Below are 19,974 nucleotides of genomic sequence, written 5' to 3'. Positions count from 1 at the left end.
ATAGAAGGGTATTATTATTATAATATGTGACGTCCCACGGGTAAAGGTACTTTATGGTGGTTGGCGCTTACGCTATTATTAACGCCGCTCCAATATTATTGCGGCGCTATGCGACGTAAGCGCCAACCGCCATAAGGTACCTTTTGCCGTGGAACGTCACATATGTGTTCGTACTTCACGTACGTAGGTATATAGTTGAAATGTGAAGTAGAATGTTATTATTTATTTATTTATATAATCTTTATTACACATAGAAAAACACATTCAAGAAAAGGCGAATTTAATGCCATAAAAGCATTCTCTACCAGTCGATTTTTTCGGCAAAGCAGATAAGTTGTAGGCGGTGCAAAAACATATGGGTAATTCTTATTCTTATGCATTTTTTATGTAACACGTAAGAATAGCATGTATTTTTGTGAAAATAAGTAGACTCTATATCAATATACTTAGCAATTTACCTCTAGTTTTAGGTCAACCTAAATGTATTAATTGTCCTAAGAGTATTAGAAACATATAAAAAAAATACAGTGGAACCTGGATAATTGCAATCTCAAGGGACCGGCCATTTTTTGTCAATTAACCAGGTTTTCCATTTAAGCAGGTCGTGTCAATTAACGAGGTTCAAAAAATCGTTGTGTCAATTATAGAGGTTTTCATTAATAGAGGTTGCGTTTTGACAAATTTCTTTTATGGAGGTGCAAATAACCATTGAAAGTAGATTTACACGCTTAAATTCTGGGTTTCTGGTCTATATATTGCTTCTGTCTATACTTGTACTTTTACACTACATTCATTACCACTTTATTTTCTTATTAATCATTTGGGTTTAAAAATTCCCTTGAATTGTAGAAGAAAGTTTAATTAGAATGTAAAAAGCATACTTTGTTTTTGATTAAATCAAAACTATTTCACCTGCTACAGGCTGTGATAGATACCCAATAAATAAATTGAATTCTGGATGAAGATATAAATAAAATGATCATTGCTATTAAAATATTGTTTCTGCTGCATACAACTACATTATTTCAATTACAGAGGTAATAAGTAAGACTCGTTTCAATAATAGAGGTAAAAAGAAAAGCAAAAATAACGGATTTTTTTAGCACAGTGTCAATTATAGAGGTCGTAGTTGCGATGTGGTCAATTACAGAGGCAAAATTACGAAAAGCACTAAAATCTAAATTGCAATTATAGAGGTTCCAAACTTGCAATTATAGAGGCCTTTTGGTCTCAAGGGACCGGGACCGGACTTTTGGTTGCAATTATTGAGGTTTTCCATTTATCCAGATGCCAATTAACCAGGTTTCACTGTATTACAAGTGCGAAATGTCACGGACCGTGTAGTGTGACTTCCCCAGATTTTGTGATATTTGATTTTTTTTTAAATAAATATGAAGTGATTTTGCAATAATTTATATCAAATATAAAACATTAATCTTTGTTCTACAAGACTGTTTAAAAATTGTATGGATTTATTACGATTTTATATCATTTTAAACAACATACATTTTGTGATTAGTTTTCACGTCACCACCGCGCGTGGTAATATAAACATGCGGTACTCGGTAGAAAATTATCTTTACTACTGGCAGCCTTATTAAAGTTTTTTTAGAACAGCAACACTGTGTTGTTATCAGGTTTACAAATGGCTGAAGGGAGAAGTTTTGTCGAAAATTGTTTATTTGTTTTCATTTGAAAAAACGGTCAACCTTAACGCATCACCGCCGTGTTAGAGTTTTGAAAGTAAGTTGCAGTTTCACGTTATTGTTTGTAACATAAGATATACCTCATATATTGCAGATTAAGCTAATTATTTAACATTTGCAAAATCAAAGGAAATGTTTATGTAATATCGAACATGTTCCAAATGATCACGACCGTGGCCTCAAAAATCTGTCACCGCCACGGACTTTTGAGTCCACGTTCGTGACATATAGACACGTGGTCGTGTCATTCTCATTCTTAATTCGTTTGATTAATTTAGAGGCACATGCAACTCTTCAGAAATGCATTTTTATTAGCTACAGATCATTTGCTATTATTGCCTGACTGCCAAAGCAAAAAAACGCTTGTATGTATGTATGATGTGTATCGAATTCTTTGTCACGCTCTACAGCCTTTATAGTTTGACGGATTTCAACGTCTGAGCTATCATTAGGTTTGTCGTAGTCATAGGAGTGACTTAGGCTATGTTAAAATAACTATATAATTCAAAATAGCCGAGTTGGCCACCAAAATGCCGAAATGTCACGACTCAGGGACACTTTGTCACAACCGTGTTTATGTACTCATTTTATTTACCTTTCCTGAGGGTATTAAGCTTGACCATATGAATCAAAAAATTGCTTTTTGTATGTACTTTTGATATATGTAATAATATGTAAAAAATAAAAACATTTATGAAAAGAATATTTTTTTGGACACAATTTAAGATTCACCCATATGGTATAGAATTATAGATGATACAATTAGGTAGGTACTTGTACGAACACAATAACAATCATAAAAAATACACAAATATAAACATGCATACCTATATATGTAAATAATAATAATACATACATATACAGTATATACTTACATATGCATATGAAATCAGATGAATTACAAAACAGAAACACTGTTTTGTAATTCATCAGTACTGCCAGTAAAGTGCTCACTTAAGGATTTTTTAAAAACAAACCTGTTTGGACACTGTATAATTTTGACAGGGAGACTATTCCAAAGACGAGCTGCCTGAAGAGAAAAATAATTGGACATGTTGGTAATCATCAATTCGGTGAGATGATATATACAGAGAAAGATTGCCAGAAGAGCGAAGCTGACGGACACGAGAGACACCATAGTAACGGAAAAAAGAATTTAGATATTCGGGAGACTGAAGATTTTTTTTTTTTTTTTTTTTTTTTTCTTTAGCCTATTAGTGTGTCCCACTGCTGGGCAAAGGCCTCCCCTCTTTCCCGCCACTTGTCTCTGTCTAATGCACACTCCCGCCACTCCACACAGAATGTATCTAGGTTGTCCCGCCATCTCCGTTTGGGTCTTCCTCTGCCCCGAGATCCATCCTGTGGGATCCAGTCCGTGGATACTTTAGCCCAGCGTTCTGGGTGCATTCGGCAGATGTGCCCTGCCCAGTCCCATTTCAGCTTTGCGGCCTTCATGCCCACATCCACAATGCCAGTTTTGGAACGCAGTTCGGTGTTTCTAATACGGTCGGTTCTACGAACACCCAGTATGCTGCGTTCCATTGCTCTCTGGCAAACCTTGAGTCTGGACTTTTCAGTTTCAGTTTGAGACCATGTTTGGGCGCCGTAGGTAAGGATAGGCAGGATACACATGTCGAGGAGTTTGCGCTTTAAAGAGAGTGGAAGTTTGCCCTTCATTAGCGTCTTCATGGACCAGAAGCTCTTCCAGGCGTTTGCGATACGGCGATCAATTTCTTTGAACTGCCTGTTGTCGAAGGACACTAACTGGCCCAAGTAGATATACTCGTCGACATACTGCATATCCCGCCCATCTACCATTACACTACGTTTCGCGCGGTTGGTCATCAACTGTGTCTTGGATCTATTCATGGAAAGTCCGACTTGAAGGCTTGCCATGCAAAGTTCTTGGAGCATTTGTTCGAGTTGGGATGCGGTGTGGGAGAACAGGACAATGTCGTCGGCAAAGCTGAAGATTTACTGAATAAAAAATATTTTCGCTGAAAGCAACCAGGTCAAAGGTTGAACTTCCTTTTCATTGTATTAGACCGAGCCATTCTTATTTAGACCAAAAGCAGATCTGTAGATAGCTTAACAAGAAGTATTTTTGCTAAAAGCAACTAGGTCAAAGGTTGAATTTCCATTCCATTGCATAACCGACCATCCTTTTAGACCACAAACCGATTACCAGGAAGCTTAACAACTCATTACAAACCAGAGTCTTGAGTTTACTTTTAAAACGGATTTCCAGCTCGAAATGAGTCTGGCAGTTTGATAGACGCTTAATTGCAGAGTCGCGATTATTAAAGCGTCGTAATGTCTTAAATATAGCTAGAAAATCATGTCGATTCTGTTTTAACAATTTGATAAGGTTTTCATCTTGTTTTGATACGACCTTGATACGGTGTACTTCGCGAGCACCAATTCAGCGTGACTTAGCGTGAGCCGCTAACATGTAACGCTGATGGTGCTTGTAAAATGCAATCAGGGCGCGTAGCCAACGTGCGAATCGTTAAGGCTCCGTAGCGTTTCGTAGTCATCTCTCATTATCACTCTCCCTACTAGTACGACAGTGACAGTTGAGTTTCGATCGCTACGGAGTGTTAACGATTGCACGTTAGCTACGCACCCTGAGGTCTCGTCATTACGCTCGAGCGAGCATGAAAAGTGAAGCACTGAAATGAAATGATAAATTTTTCTTTCAGGCAACTAGTGGCCCATAGATCTATACTTCAAAACTATCAATATACGTAGGAACCTAGTACCTACTTTAAAACTAGATAAAATAACACGAAACATGATTTAGAACACAACTAACACTAAACACTATTAATAATATTTATTTAGGTATTGCTGCGCGTGAGATGCCTAGTAACATTACTCAAAATAAAGAAAAATATAAAGATGGTTTATTTTCCAAGTAGGCTACAGTGCGCGTATGAACGTTAAATAAAGCTACGCCGGCTCTAACCCTACACCACTGCTCGAAAATAAAATGAAAACCTTATCAAATTGTAAAAGCCGCATCTGTTTCAGGGTAGAGAGACCGAGAGAACTTGTTTATTTAATGCAAGTTGATGAAGTTAAACAATAACTAACTTTGTCTCGGAAAATAGACACATATCATAAACCCTATGATGGCACTAAGGTATTACCTACTAACTTTTATCTAAATAAAAATGGTTGTATATTTTGTTTAGCTGTGGCATCATTCATTTAATTTTCACTTGGTAATCATAATCAATCACTAATCACCTTAAAGAAGGAAAAAGGTCTCCCTCGAGCTGTCTTGCTTGTCACGTTTTTTGGAGGCGAGATCGATAAGAACTACGAATCTTACCCAATCTATGGACTTTTTCTAAAAACCCAAAACTAAGTACACTCGATCGAGATAGTAAATGTTTAAGACACGGCACGGCACAAAATGTCTATTAAAATGTTGACAAAGGAGAAGAATCAAAAAATGCCGCACCAGTGCTCATCTGAATCTGAGTCATTTAGGTATAAGCAGAATTTGCTGTATCGTTGATTTCCAACCATCGCCACAAACATAAACTACTATCGAGCCGAATAAAACCCAAACAAGGAGTTAGGCCATAAAGCCGAAATGGGGCGTTATTCCTGTAGGTAATTTATCACACCGGTCTTCGCCGCATTCGGCAATAAAAAGAAACAAAAACAGACAAAACATACATTATCATCACTCACGGCTCAATTTTCAATAAAGCTTACGCAGCTGTAGATAATTTAATATTCTTAGAATAAATTTAGATCATTATTTTCTGAAGATCTCTTTCTGCTGCACGGTTCTTCGGTTAATAGGATATAGTGGTTTATTACTAGTCCAAAAGAGGACTTCTGCGACTGAAAAACTGTTATTTTCCTGTCTATTATAAAGCATATAAGGGTTCCTCTTGTACCTTTTTGGTAAGGAACCCTAAATAGTTACCTATTCGCACGTGTATCGTACAACGTTTTACAGTACATATGGCCCTTTAAACTTTTGACATACGCACGAAAAGTGCTATTTTACGCACTAGTGCGGGAAAATAGGACCATATGTACTGTAAATTAGCTTTTTGTTGGTCGTGTCGTCTCAATGTGATTGCCGTTAGTTATTCCTTTATCGATAATATTTCCATCTACTGTGCTTGCTCAGCAGTGACCACGGATCGCTTCATAAATACTCAATTCACTTACAAAACCTAAATCAAAATCTTGCTGGCAGTTTATGCCATGTTACTTTCGTTCATAACGTGGTGATATTTACGGGATTTATAAATACTGACTTGTATAAATCTCGTCTCTTAGCGCAGACTGAACTAACGTACCTACCAACATATAATATACCTAAATAATGACTGTACCTGATGCACCTTCAATCAACATGCGACTAAACTCACGAAGATGCCGCGAAAAATCTTTTTATATCCAATCCTAATACTTCTGTGTATTATACTACTATGCCGTGTTATTGTAAAGAATAGAACAATAAAGAGCAAAAATAATAACCCTGTCATTGAAAAAAGTGAAAAGGTATTAGTATTACCGACGTTAGTGATAGCTAGGGATTGCAAACCGGATTGATTTTCAATCCGGCCGGATCCGGCCGGATTTTGGCCTCAATCCGGCCGGATCCGGCCGGACCGGATCCGGTTAGGTATAAGGATATTAAAGTTAATTAAATGACGTATTTTTCAAGTTTTATGCGTTATATGAGAAACAAAGGGTATTTTTACAAATGTATTCATAAAACAACAATTTGAAGTTAATAAGAAATAACTTTTTAACAATAAAATAAAACTAAGTATTAAAAAGTGTCACATAGTCAATCTCAATTTAAAAATAAAATTTGAAATCTAAGTCGTTTATTAATTTTATTATATTTAATCATTCACATCCTGCTCAAATTTATACGTTTATAATAAAAATATAAATTTGATTAGATTCCAAAGCCTGTTCATGGGATAATTATGGGATGGGAATTGGAGAACTCCTTGAAAGGACAAGTTTTCGTAACTGTTCTTTGATGGAATTATTTGTAACGCTGACATCCATTCTAGTAACAAGATATTTTACTTTTAACCAAAATTGCATGAAATGTGCTCCAATATTATCGTGCTGTCATTTTTTATCCGTGAAAATAGTTTTATAGCCTAAATCACACATAAATAAATAATTCATGATAAAATTTTTGGGGACAATTTTATACAGATCGACCTACCCGTAGCCCCAAACCAAGCAAAGCTTGTAATATGGGTACTAGCTAGCTCTAGGTAGTACTACTAGGCGACGATATATACACGTATAGTATATTGATAAATACATGCTTATATACGTAGAAAACACCCATAACTCAGGAACAAATATCGGTGTTCATCACACAAATAAATGCCCTTACCGGTATTCAAACCCAGGACCATCGGCTTAATAGGCAGGGTCACTGAATGGTCACTACTCACTAGGCCAGACCGGTCGTTACAAAAGCCTTCCATGGCATCTCCATCCTTTAATTTTTACTTCTAATTATTTAAGTAATCGTCGTATCGTGCCGATTCGTGCCACCAACATGAAAGAAGACGAAATCCTCTTCTGTTCTCAATCATCGTCATATTAAATATCTTTTTATTTTACTAAATTTGGATTTTTTCATTCGTTCTTTATTCTGTTTAACTGCTTTCTTCTATCCGTCGCCTTTATCTTACCTAAAACGCGCAGTGGGTGCTGCGTGCGGTCTTTTTTTCTATTTTCCCGGATCCGGTCCGGATCCGGTGATTTCAACCGGATCCGGTAGCTCCTAAAAAGTGCCGGATCCGGCCGGATTACCGGATCCGCCGGACCGAATTGCAATCCCTAGTGATAGCGTGCCACGTGCGGTTTTTAAAACGATCTTTGGATAGTCTTCAGTATTTCAGACCAAATACAAAATCCTTCCCTATTATAATAGTAAACTCCTTGTCCACCAACTGCTACACCAAAGAAACGCTTGAGACGATTATTAAATCATTATACAAGGAGGAACTCACCACCACCACCTTTTTGGAAATACCGAAGCAAGTTTTTGGTCATCACTATAAGTATGCCCTTAACTATGTCTTCAAGACACTAAAGCACAAAGCAGTTATCGTCCTTGAAGACAACTTGGATATTTCTCCTGACTTCTTTGAGTATTTTCTCTTTGAGTGTGTCGGCATGGAACGACAACGGCAAACGAGGATTAGTGGATGCAGACCAACATCATTTGTTGCACCGAACGGACTTCTTCCCAGGCAAGGGTTGGATGCTCTCATCTGAAACATGGAATGAGATCAATCAACTCAATTTCGAGTCAATTTTTCCGGAGGATTTTATCGATGACTTTTTGCGCAATCCAGCTGTTTCACGAGGACGTGTTTGTATTAGGCCGGAAATATCAAGGACTTATGAATTTGGGGTATATGATGAATCAAACAATGTAAATTATGTGCCCTATCGTCATTCTGACAACGAGCAAAGATTATTGAACACAGAATATTGAACTCTCAACGTCCAATATAGCCGACGATAGCAGTTGGAGAAGGTAACTGGTCTACTGGCGCCTCGCTCGAAACCGCAGTCGCCCCAGCCTACTTGATGCCCCGGTGCGAAGCCCTCGACGAATATCTTCAACCGCCTCGCGTTAAGAAATAAACTACACGATTCAAAAACTGACTTTTATTTACGCGGTACAAATATAAAAATACTCCTATAACGATTAGGCGGTACAGCTTCGGATCCCTCAGGTCTTCCTTGGTTTTCTTCCTTTGGTTTTCTTCCTTTTGGTTTTTCCTTTTCGGCTGCTCCTGGTGTACTGTACGATCCGAAGCGGTACCGTCTTACTTTTATACGAAAAATCAAGAAAGAGAGTCACCTACGATAGGGAGATAAAATCATGTCTTAATTCGCGGAATTAATCGGCCTGTGATTGGTCGATTACGTCATACGGTCATTTTCGGGTGAATTTTCATTATCCCGCTATCGTTCTGTGACCCATATTACATACATCCGATTAATTACTGACTTAAAACTATTACAAATAGTTAACTACGTTCATTAGTTATAAAAACAAACGATAACAAGTTCTCTAACCCTTACGATTTGGCTTACAATAGATAGGAAAGCGGCCGAAATGAATACAATGGATGGTTTATGGCCCTTTGCCGGCTCGCAGGCCTTTGTCTACCTGTGACTGCCTTATGATTCTTATCTAACTAGGTGACTAGGCTAACGATCTATAATATCTACAAATATTGTTATGATGTAACTTTAACAGATTACGAATTAATTAATGAAACGTGTATGTTTCTAAGTGAAAATTACGCTGTATCGGAGCGCTGAGCTCGAATTTGGCCGACCAATGAGAAGCGATCAGTCTGTCCCTTTCATATTGAGATTTCCTTGTCTTGATCCGCCCTTCTTTGGTTAACCAATGACAGAGTCTACATTATTTTACCAAGTTTATAGTGATTACTTGGGAATTGGGAAATAGGTTTAACCATGTTTTTTCCTAACTTACTGGGTGACCTAAAACTTATTACGAACCTACGACTTAAATAACGGATATTTTGAATACTTATGACTACTGACAATCTAATCGCGGTTTTCCCTACCTATCAAATAAATCTTTATTGAGAATACAGTCTTAATCGAATTTGATCTTAATCTAACTTATAATTATCCGCGTCTTGTCGTAGCGTCGCTAACACAGAATTTATACCATTCACCCGGCAAAATCTTTCTTATTTGCATAAAGAAAACGAGCATTTATTGGTAAATTTCATATACTCTTGTCCGGAAACGACTGTGGAAGATGTTAAAACCGGGAAAGTAAACAGCAGTTCAAAATTTGTCCGGATACCTTATTCCAACGCTACAATGCTTAAAAGAGCGGCGAAGCAGTTTGGTCTTAACGACGACTTCAGACATGGTGTGCCTCGCACAGGGCTACATGGAATAGTGCAGTGCTCCATCAATAACCGCCGGGTTTTCTTAGCACCTGTCCGTAAACAATTCAAGCCAATAACAGACTTATAAATACATTATTTTATACTTATCTTTCCAATTCAGATCTAATACTTTTAAACGAGCAATTCTAGTTTATTTATTTATTTATTTATATTTATATGTAGGTAGGTATATATATTTCGGGGATCTCGGAAACGGCTCTAACGATTTCGATGAAATTTGCTATAAATGGGGGTTTTCGGGGGCGATAAATCGATCTAGCTAGGTCTTATCTCTGGGCAAACGCGCATTTTTGAGTTTTTATATGTTTTCCGAGCAAAGCTCGGTCTCCCAGATATTTAATTATTATTATACCTACTCGTTCTGGTTTCTAGTTTACAATTTTTTTTAATACCATCGCAATGTGCATCCTTCAATGTGCATTCTTTCAAACAAAACTCTTATGCGTAGAGTTAACTTATCTCTTAATGTCTTGTACACAATATTATTGGGCCAATGTAGGTCAATCTAAAGCCCCCCTGAGCCCCCCATTCACACCCCTAACTTTCAGTCTGCCTTGCCGTTCGCCTCATTATGCAGGATTGTGAATGTTGTCGCGGACTGCATGGCGTCCTGCAACACTCAAGCAGGATGCCTCTTGGGAGTCTTGGGTCCTGCAAAGCCTGCAAGCCCCGCCCACCGCTTGCAGCCCGCCGTCAGTGTCATTGTCAGTGGCTTACTATGATCTTTTATATGAAGATGTGTTATACACGTTCCAAAATTGAAGCACTCACCTCGTGTCATGTGTACGAGTTTGTCTCAGTCTGCCTGACGCAAGCGCGAAGTGTACACCGGTTAATACTTTTCCATAAATAACGTGTAGTAAGCAACAAAATGCCGACCTGCGTTATGTTGAAATGCTCAAATTATCCACGGAAGCGCAAAAAAATTGACGGCGTCACATATCATTCGTAAGTAAAAGCTGAAATAATCCGTTTTTCTTCGGTTTAATCTTGAAAGAAATAAAGCTGGCCGCCATTTTCGCCGGCTGACAGAAAGAGATAAGTTTATGTTCTTATCAGCGAGAATGACAAGGGCGCGCCAACTGCGTACATAGATTATCATAGCAGAGGCGTCATGGTAAGTTGCATTCATTGTTTGGTGCTTGTCGTACAAATAAGAGAAATAAATTTCAACTTTAATATTAAAGTTTTTAACTTGCACGTATTTTTTCTTGTAATTAATTACAACAATTGGAAAATTAAAGATTATTATTGTCCGGGTCGCGTCAATCAAGTAAATAGGTATATTGCTGTTTATACAAAGATTACTACAAAATTAGTATTTTTTTTAGGCATTTCATTTTCTCACACAATAACAATTAATTATTATAACATAAAATTGTTCGTAAAATAAAAGGTTTTGTTGTTATTGAATTTGCTTTTTTTTAACTCGGTTTCGTAGAAAGGAATATAGTTTATTTACATAGTTATATATTTTTACCGCTTTATTTACATTTGCGTATGAACTGTGCTAGTACCAGTATATATCACTTGATCAAAGGGAAGGTGAATGTTATTAATAGTATTCACGAAATAGGTAGAATCCAGTACATATAAAATATAAAAATACGGGGTGAAATTTTAACCACCGTACATACATACTCTGCGTACTGAGGGGCTACCGCGAAAACCGAAATTCGCAAATTGCGGGGATCTTACTCTTTTACTCCAATGAAGGCGTAATTAGAGTGACAGAGAAAAATGCCCGCAATTGACGATTTTCGGTATTGGCGGTAGCCCTACTGAACCAGCCAAATTTTTTTTGTTACAAAAGTAACAATGATAAGTATAATATAATATCTTTTATTTACATAACTAAATGTAAAAACTTTTTACTTCGGTAGCGAGTACATTACTGCATAGAACTGCACTAAAATGATTTGCACCCTCTGTCAAACATCTTATTCTTTGATATTTTTTTTCTTAATAAGTTTTACGGTTCGCGCCATCTCCACTATTTGCCGTCGTGTTATGGTGGTATCACTGATTTACCAAATTCACGCGCAAGTGACAAACACTAGCCGTCTCTTTTTACTTAGGTATTCTTTTAATTGTGCCGTCTCTTTTACGCATTTGCGTATGAAGTTGTAAACAAATTGTAACTGATGCTGCCGTGACGCTGGCAGCATTGGTTGGCATCATTTTTTTCGCTTGATATGTTAGTGTATGGCATATCTACATATAAAAGATCATAGGTGGCTTAGCGTCTTGCGTAGCAGCACTGCAATGTGGCGAGCAGGACCGTGAATTGTGGTGCAGGACTGCAGGCTCCATTTTGTTTACGATAAAAAAACACGGGCTTAGATTTTATTGAAATATATAAAGGTAATCGCTGTTTTTGTGATCAAAAATCACGAAAATATAGTCTGTCAAGCCATTACCGTCAGTAGAAAAAAGCGGCAGTAAACGATAATCATCCCATAGAAAATTTGAATTTCGCGCCTTTTTCTACTGACAAAGTGCGTTTGCTAGAGTATAAATACCGGTTTCCCCCTAACGTAACTGCTTCCCTTTATTAAGGGCTCTTAAGTACGATTCTGCCATACATACATAATATAGGTATAGGCACATTGAACATGCGCGGGTTAGAGGATATAACCACTTGGTGTTTATCCTCTAACCCGCGGTTTATAGGCGTTTACATTCTCGTGCGAGCCACGAGCTGAGTCGCGAGCCGAGCCACGAGACGTGAGTGTAAGCGATTTTTTGGGCACGAGTCAAAGAGGCTCACGATGGGCTCGCGCAGGCCTAACTCTATATTGTATAATTTTGATTTTTGATTGTTCCATAAAGTTAGTGTATAACGGAACGTTTATGTCAACCAAAGAACAAACGTCATAAGTTGCACAACACAATTGTCAAAACTGTCATAACTGTCATAAGTGACTGAACAGGAAGACCTACCAAAGAAGTCACAAAAGTTAGAATTGTTCGAAGTTATAAGTTACTAAAACTAATTGCGACTGAAAGTTTTTGATTAAGTGGTGTTACATTAATAAGGGATAGTTATTTATTTAAATTTCATTATAATAACCCTGGTGTAAACGGTTGTTTTGTTTTAAAAATGGAAGAAAGTCATGTCAACACATTCGCTGTATCTTTTGAAAACAATCGGGTGAGTGGTAAACATTTTATGTAATTATAAGACAATATTTTATGTAATGAATGGGAATGGAATGGATTGTAGAATTTATCATCAAGTAAGTATGTTAATACAGAAGTAAATTGAAAGATGTTGCTTTTATATAAATTGTGCCTTGTACTGCAAGTATAAATACCATAATGGCAGTGATAACCTTTCTTATATCAATTACTATACTAATGAGTTAAAAAATGTATATGTACTAACTTAATGCAGATACTGTTGTTGTTGTTGCTCGAAGTTCAGTGCAAGGCAATAATTTAGTATATTGAAGTTAAGTTTTTTTCTGATAAGTACTTAAAATATTTACAGTAAGTCACTATACTATAATAAGAGTTTTGCGACCCTTTGATACCTACTCCTTGTTCACTATGTAACGAGCAGTATAATATAATGAGTATTCATCTCTCCTGTTCGGAAAGTTCACCTTTCATAGGCTGATAACCGGGTGGAAAATTGCATTTCCCACCCTAGGGTGGATAGTATTTTTTTTTTAATTTTTACTTCGAGCAACGGCTAACAGCCATATATGCCATATTATTCAGTTAAAAGCTCTCATATTAGCTTTCGTATGACTGAAATTGGCGCCGTTTACATTTTCATCTGAAAAAATCTAAAACCATAGACAATCCGATCTTAAATTGGGATGTGTCTGAAACGGCCTTAATGTATACGCGCCTTAAAAAAGTGAAACTGAATGAATGTAATGTAATGATAATATTTTAATAAACATTCATCTACATTTATTTTATATTATTAATTTATTAACAATATTTATGTTTATTTTATACATTTAAATATTAAATACAAGTAGTATAATTTTTATACACAATAATAAATATTTTGGCAGTAGCAACATTTTTATTTTCATAAAATAGAAAAAAAAACTAATTAGGAAAAGGCGGGAATAGGTATTGGTACTAAATAAACAGTTGAGACATTACTTGCTCAAAATGGATTTTTCAAGTGATTTGAGTGACTTAAACATAGAATTAACTCCTGAATCTGTTAAAGACGAAGCAAAAACAGAGGTTGATACTTAATCTTTTACCTGCATCTTCAAAACAAAGATACCTAAAGGCATACGAGCACTTCATGAAATGGAGAAGCATTAAAAAAGTGAAGTTCGGTGTCGGAAAACGTATTTTTGGATTATTTCAGTGAAATGTCTGAATCATTACAACCTTCCACACTTTGGAGCAATTACTCTATGCTTAAATCAGTGATGAATACAAAGCATCAAGTGAACTTGAAAAACTTCATAAATACTTACCAACAATAAACCTACATTTCTCATGTTTGACTTTCCTCATAGTCGAAATGAAAAGTAGAGTGTTTAACTCGGGTAAAAGTAACCATCTCACCCTCGAACTATTGGCGCTCTCTCTTCGTTCGAGTGCCAAAATATCTCGGGTGAAATGGTTCACTTTCCACCCTTGGTTAACAATCTACTATTATAGTTCAACCTGCCTAGATTTAATTGCCATCAAACTTATCCGTCTAGTTTACACACACAGAAAATAATAACTAATTAAAAGAATTGAAACCTGAGCTGAGCTCTTGGATGTTGTTTGTTGTTGATAAATAAGAGAAATATCTATATAATCTTTTGGACACAACTAACTCATATTTTTCTGTTTTTACCCCCAACACTCTTCTGATCCATAGGATTATTTAGTCCACTAACGAATTGGTTGTAAAATTAATTAAAATTTTTTGGTTTTGCCTTCTCTCTTATACACAGTGTGAAGCAATGATTTTCGTTATGAAAATATATTAATGAAAATATTCATTGATTGAATAAAATGAGTAATGTGTATGTGTAAGTGCGTGCGTGCGTGCGTGTGTGCATGCTTGCGTGCGTGTGTGTGTGTGTACTGCCTATATCAATTCTTGGGATTAGTTGCCAAGCGGACCCCAGGCTCCCATGAGCCGTGGCAAAATCCCGGGACAACGCAAGGAAGATGAAGATGAATAAAATGTGCAAAGTTTAAGACTAAAGTGTGCTTAAATTTAACAGCTGATACATATGTACAGTTCTGGTTGTCAAAGGTTGATGTTTGACAATCCAGTGACCACACAACATATGGCACAGAACAGCGCCATCTAGTTCAGCCGTTTCTTAGACTTTACATGTCTTTTACCATCAATAGATCTTTGGTAGGTTTTTGGTAGGTAGAGTATTGAATCTTTCGAGAACTGATTCCATGTAAGCTACCTAAGGCCATTTACATTGTAGATGCAATATATAATGTTATTAATGTTCAGTTGTGGAAACCTATATAGAGTCTGTGCGGAAAGAGAAGAGTTGTAGAATGTATTGGATCCCATACATTTCATGACTTTTCTCTTTCCGCACAGAGTCTAGCCTGCGACAACCTACATTCTGTAATCCATTTATTTATTTATATTTCAAGGGACTTCTACAAATAGCATCATAAGTACCTAAATACTATTATGATAACAAAACAATAATTTATCCACGCCAGTTAATTAATTCATCATATGAATGACAAGCTAGGACCTACAATTGTTCACGTTTCTTAGCTAGGAATGTATTTAAGTAAATACAAATGTATGTCTTCATGTTTAAGAATGCGCCAGTTACACAATAGTTAATTTAATATGTATCTTACTTAATTGTAGGTAATTCCACTACTTAGCTAATTGAGTCCTAACGTCTCCTCCGATTGCGAGCATTAAATCCTAGTCGCGACTGAGACTGAGAGCTAAGTGCTCTACTGACACAGGTGCTTATTAAGTTACTGTATTACACTTTAATAGGATCACAGAGGGGCTACTGCGAACTCCGAAGTTCGCAAATTGTGGGCATCTTTCTCTGTCACTCTAATTATGCCTTGATTGGAGTAAAAGACAAAGATGGCCACAGTTTACGAACTTCGGTGTTCGCGGTAGGCCCTCAGAGTAGTGGCAGTGCCGCGTTACGTTACAGCACTGATGCCTCAAGCCGCCACTTGTCGCCTATTCAACGATTGTTAGCGCCTAGTGCCTATTCAAATTCGTGACAGGAGATGAAATTTGTGCTCAAATATGTATAGCGTGTTTGAAATCATCTTTTTTGAGGCGATGTCTGTACAAACAGATACTATTTGGAAAGTGAGAAGTGTAGCTTACCTATGTAATTTTAGAGTTACTAATTCAAAAGCAATCGTAAAATTTTCAGCTATTACTTGTTAATTATACTTTAGTGTGTTTACAAACTGCTGCGGTCTAAACTTCAACATTATGTAAAATTAAGCTCAAACAATAACTTTTTGTCGTAAATTTTCATTCGCGCAAAATGTATAGTAAAAACTCCAGTGTGAACAACAAACTCATGTAGGGCAAAAACTGGTGGCTTTATTAAACGTCGCGCACGTGTCTTGGAAGTTTGAAGGAACCATCCCACGAGCTGTTATACGTGTTTAAACTGTTCAAGTGAAACATAAAATTGCAATATGCCGCAAGCAACTACTTTAACGTACTTCTTATCTGGACACTTCTATACGATCCTAAACATAGGCATCGTCGTGTGTACGTTCGTAGAATCTTATATGTTCCCGTTCACTATAATCAAATGGATGATAATTCTCGCCAAATATAGAGATGTTGGGAGTTTGTTAAAAGGGTGTATAGCGAGTCCGGTTACGCCTTCACGGTCACGGTATAATTACACATTGAAACTGATGACTATGTACAATAGTCAGAGAGTTGAGGCACAAACGGTGACGCAAAACGAATCTTATGTTAGCGTTGTTATGGAGAGCGACAGAGGAGAAGCTTATGATGATATCCAGGTACAATTTTGTAGAAACAACCTCTTAATTTCCCCGAATCCTAATCGTGTAATGTAATACGTTAAGAGGAAAGCGGACGGCCGCTGCTCAGTACAAACGTAGTCCCCATTTTCCTCTCTGGATATTGACAGTAAGGAAAATATTTCTACATAAGTTCATGTATATTAACCATAGCTTCCGTTGCCTACGTATGACTTTATTCGATTTTTTTATTATTATTGTAAGATTAGATGCTAAAAACAGATTTCTAACTCTTATAATAATTAAAACTTCGAATAAAAAAATCAAACGTAAATAACAACAAATTGTGTCAAAATATTTTTTATAATGTTAATATCCAGAGAAGAAAATAAGGACTACGTTTGTATGAAAATTCGTTTCCGCGAACCACTTTCATCTTGATCACCGCTAGCTTGTGTCTGGTGTTATTTGCTTCCTATCTAATTAGTTAGGTATCAATACCAAATCGTTATTTTTATTTAATATCACTGTTATGACGTTTCGCTTTCAATTCTTTATAATATCTTGTTATGTATCAGATCACGCTTCAGTTATAATCTACCTACATCTCCGCCAATACTTCGTCACACTCACATCTAGACACGCGGTAGCGTGTCCAGCCAAGTTCAAAGAAAAAGGAACTGGCGACGCAGCAACCGTGTGTAATATTACACGAACCATTTCGAGCTACTTTTGACCCCTTCACAACTTGAAACCTACTTAACCTACACTAATGAAATTTGGCACATGTATTCAAGCCCCTTAGCTTGTCCAAAATACAAAATTTCATAAACGTAGCTCAAACAGTTACTGATAAATTAACGTTTAAAAACCGGCATTTTTGTGACTGACTGACATATAGATCATAAACCTAACCCACTTCCAGATGACCTAGAATCTTGAAATTTGGCATCAAGGTAGACTATTAGGTGTATATAGAGGGAAAAATCTGAAAAGTGGAAATTATTGATATTTCGATGGAAAAAAAAAATTAATACTTATAGACCAAAAACCTAACCCACTTCTAGATCACTTAGAAACTTGATATTTGGCACCAAGATAGACTATTAGGTGTATATAGAGGAAAAAATCTGAAAACTGGAAATTATTGACATTTCGAGGGAAAAAAAAATTTATAGTTTTAGACCAAAAACCTAACCCACTTCTAGATCACTTAGAAACTTGATATTTGGCATCAAGGTAGACTATTAGGTGTATATAGAGGGAAAAATCTGAAAACTGGAAATTATTGAGATTTAGATGGAAAAAATAATAATTAATACTTATAGACCAAAAATCTAACCCACTTCTAGATCACTTAGAAACTTGATATTTGGCATCAAGGTAGACTATTAGGTGTATATAGAGGGAAAAATCTGAAAAATGGAAATTATTGATATTTCGATGGAAAAAAAAGAATTAATACTTATAGACCAAAAACCTAACCCACTTCTAGATGACTTAGAAACTTGATATTTGGCATCAAGGTAGACTATTAGGTGTATATAGAGGGAAAAATCTGAAAACTGGAAATTACTGAGATTTAGATGGAAAAAATAATAATTAATACTTATAGACCAAAAATCTAACCCACTTCTAGATCACTTAGAAACTTGATATTTGGCAACAAGGTAGACTATTAGGTGTATATAGAGGGAAAAATCTGAAAAATGGAAATTATTGATATTTCGATGGTAAAAAAAGAATTAATACTTATAGACCAAAAACCTAACCCGCTTCTAGATGACTTAGAAACTTGATATTTGGCATCAAGGTAGACTATTAGGTGTATATAGAGGGAAAAATCTGAAAACTGGAAATTATTGATATTTCGATGGAAAAAAAATTAATACTTATAGACCAAAAACCTAACCCCTCTTCAAGATCACTTAGAAACTTGATATTTGGCATCAAAGTAGACTATTAGGTGTATATATAGGGAAAAATCTGAAAACTGGAAATTATTGATAATTCGATGGAAACAAAAAAAATTAATACTTATAGACCAAAAACCTAACCCACTTCTAGATGACTTAGAAACTTGATATTTGGCATCAAGGTAGACTATTAGGTTTATATAGAGGGAAAAATCTGAAAACGGGAAATTATTGATATTTACATGTAAAAAAATTAATTAGGTAATACTTATAAACCAAAAACCTAACCCACTTCTAGATCACTTAGAAACTTGATATTTGGCATGAAGCTAGACTATTAGGCGTATAAAAAAGAAAAAAATGTGAAAACTGAAACTTTTTAACAATTGACCGCGCGTTAGCTAGGGTCTCCTTTTCAGCTTAGGCAAACTGCTTTTATGATGAATACCTACTATAGTAATTTCTGTACAAAAAGTAATGATATCCCAACAAAAACATAAATGTGAAATGAGAGCCAAGTTCAATATTAAGAATATGTGTCGTTGTTGACTCGCTGACAAAAGAATTGAGATCTATATGAGTGCCAAGTTCTGTGTTGTGTAGATAATCCTGAAATTATAAAGGATTTGACTTGGCTAGTTTTTACCAACAAACCAAATTTTAGAAAAGTAGCCTATACGTAAAAACTAGCCAAGACAACTCCTGTATAATTTCAGGATTTTCTACACAACACAGAACTTGGCACTCATATAGATCTCAATTCTTTTGTCAGCGAGTCAACAACGACACATATTCTTAATATTGAACTTGGCTCTCATTTCACATTTATGTTTTTGTTGGGATATATATTACGAAAAAGTCTGTTCTCCAACACATTCCAACATTTCCAACCCTTCCAAGAATCCGTTACTCCGTCAGACTCCGTGACTTCACTACTTATAGGTACTGTTGTTGAAATTGGATTTGTATAAACGTGAGGAGACAAGTCTCGTTGGGAGCTGTCAAGTATGGCCAAGAATTCGAAATAGTTTTTTCTGTCTCAACCACGAAAGTTTACGTACTACGACCAACAACGTGCCTACAGAATTGCGTATAATACTAATGTGGCAACTTGTGTGAGACACAGTTCTTGTGGGTTTGATTCTTTCATTCGGACAGCTTTTCCTTCTCTTCTATGATCATTCTTCGTGATATAGTAAAATTTTGATTAGCAAAAACGTAACTGTGGCATCCCGAACACGGGAGAGATCCTGAATAATAAGAATTTTCCTGGAAGACTCCCTGACTTCATATAAGATTACTATGAATAATAACATTAATAATATATAAGGTTTATCCGGTGTGCATACATGTATAATAGTAAATAGAACCATCCCCTCTAGCACATTTTATTACGTACCTATACTTTCTAGGAGACTATGCAAGAGTAAT

At 36.2% G+C, this 19,974-nt stretch overlaps 1 protein-coding gene and 1 long non-coding RNA gene across 3 annotated transcripts in view; both read left to right on the top strand.

The window, feature by feature from the left end:
* Positions 1-19,974, top strand: part of LOC134792184 (uncharacterized) — a 596,557-nt gene that overhangs the window by 210,865 nt on the left and 365,718 nt on the right. The window lies entirely within an intron of this gene.
* LOC134792174 (leucine-rich melanocyte differentiation-associated protein-like) overlaps positions 12,670-19,974 on the top strand; it is a 50,728-nt gene continuing 43,423 nt past the window's right edge. Inside the window, exon 1 of one of the 2 annotated variants that reach the window (XM_063763414.1) lies at positions 12,670-12,842. In XM_063763414.1, the coding sequence (XP_063619484.1) occupies positions 12,792-12,842 (51 nt within the window). In that variant the 5' untranslated portion in view covers positions 12,670-12,791. Of the gene's footprint in view, positions 12,843-16,127; positions 16,667-19,974 lie in introns of those variants that run through there. The other variant, XM_063763413.1, reaches the window with a different exon arrangement.

This window comes from Cydia splendana, chromosome 7 (assembly GCF_910591565.1).
Source record: "Cydia splendana chromosome 7, ilCydSple1.2, whole genome shotgun sequence".
Taxonomy (NCBI): Eukaryota; Metazoa; Arthropoda; class Insecta; order Lepidoptera; family Tortricidae; genus Cydia; species Cydia splendana.
The sequence above is the reverse complement of the archived record's forward strand: the minus strand, read 5'-3'. Positions and strand labels throughout refer to the sequence as shown.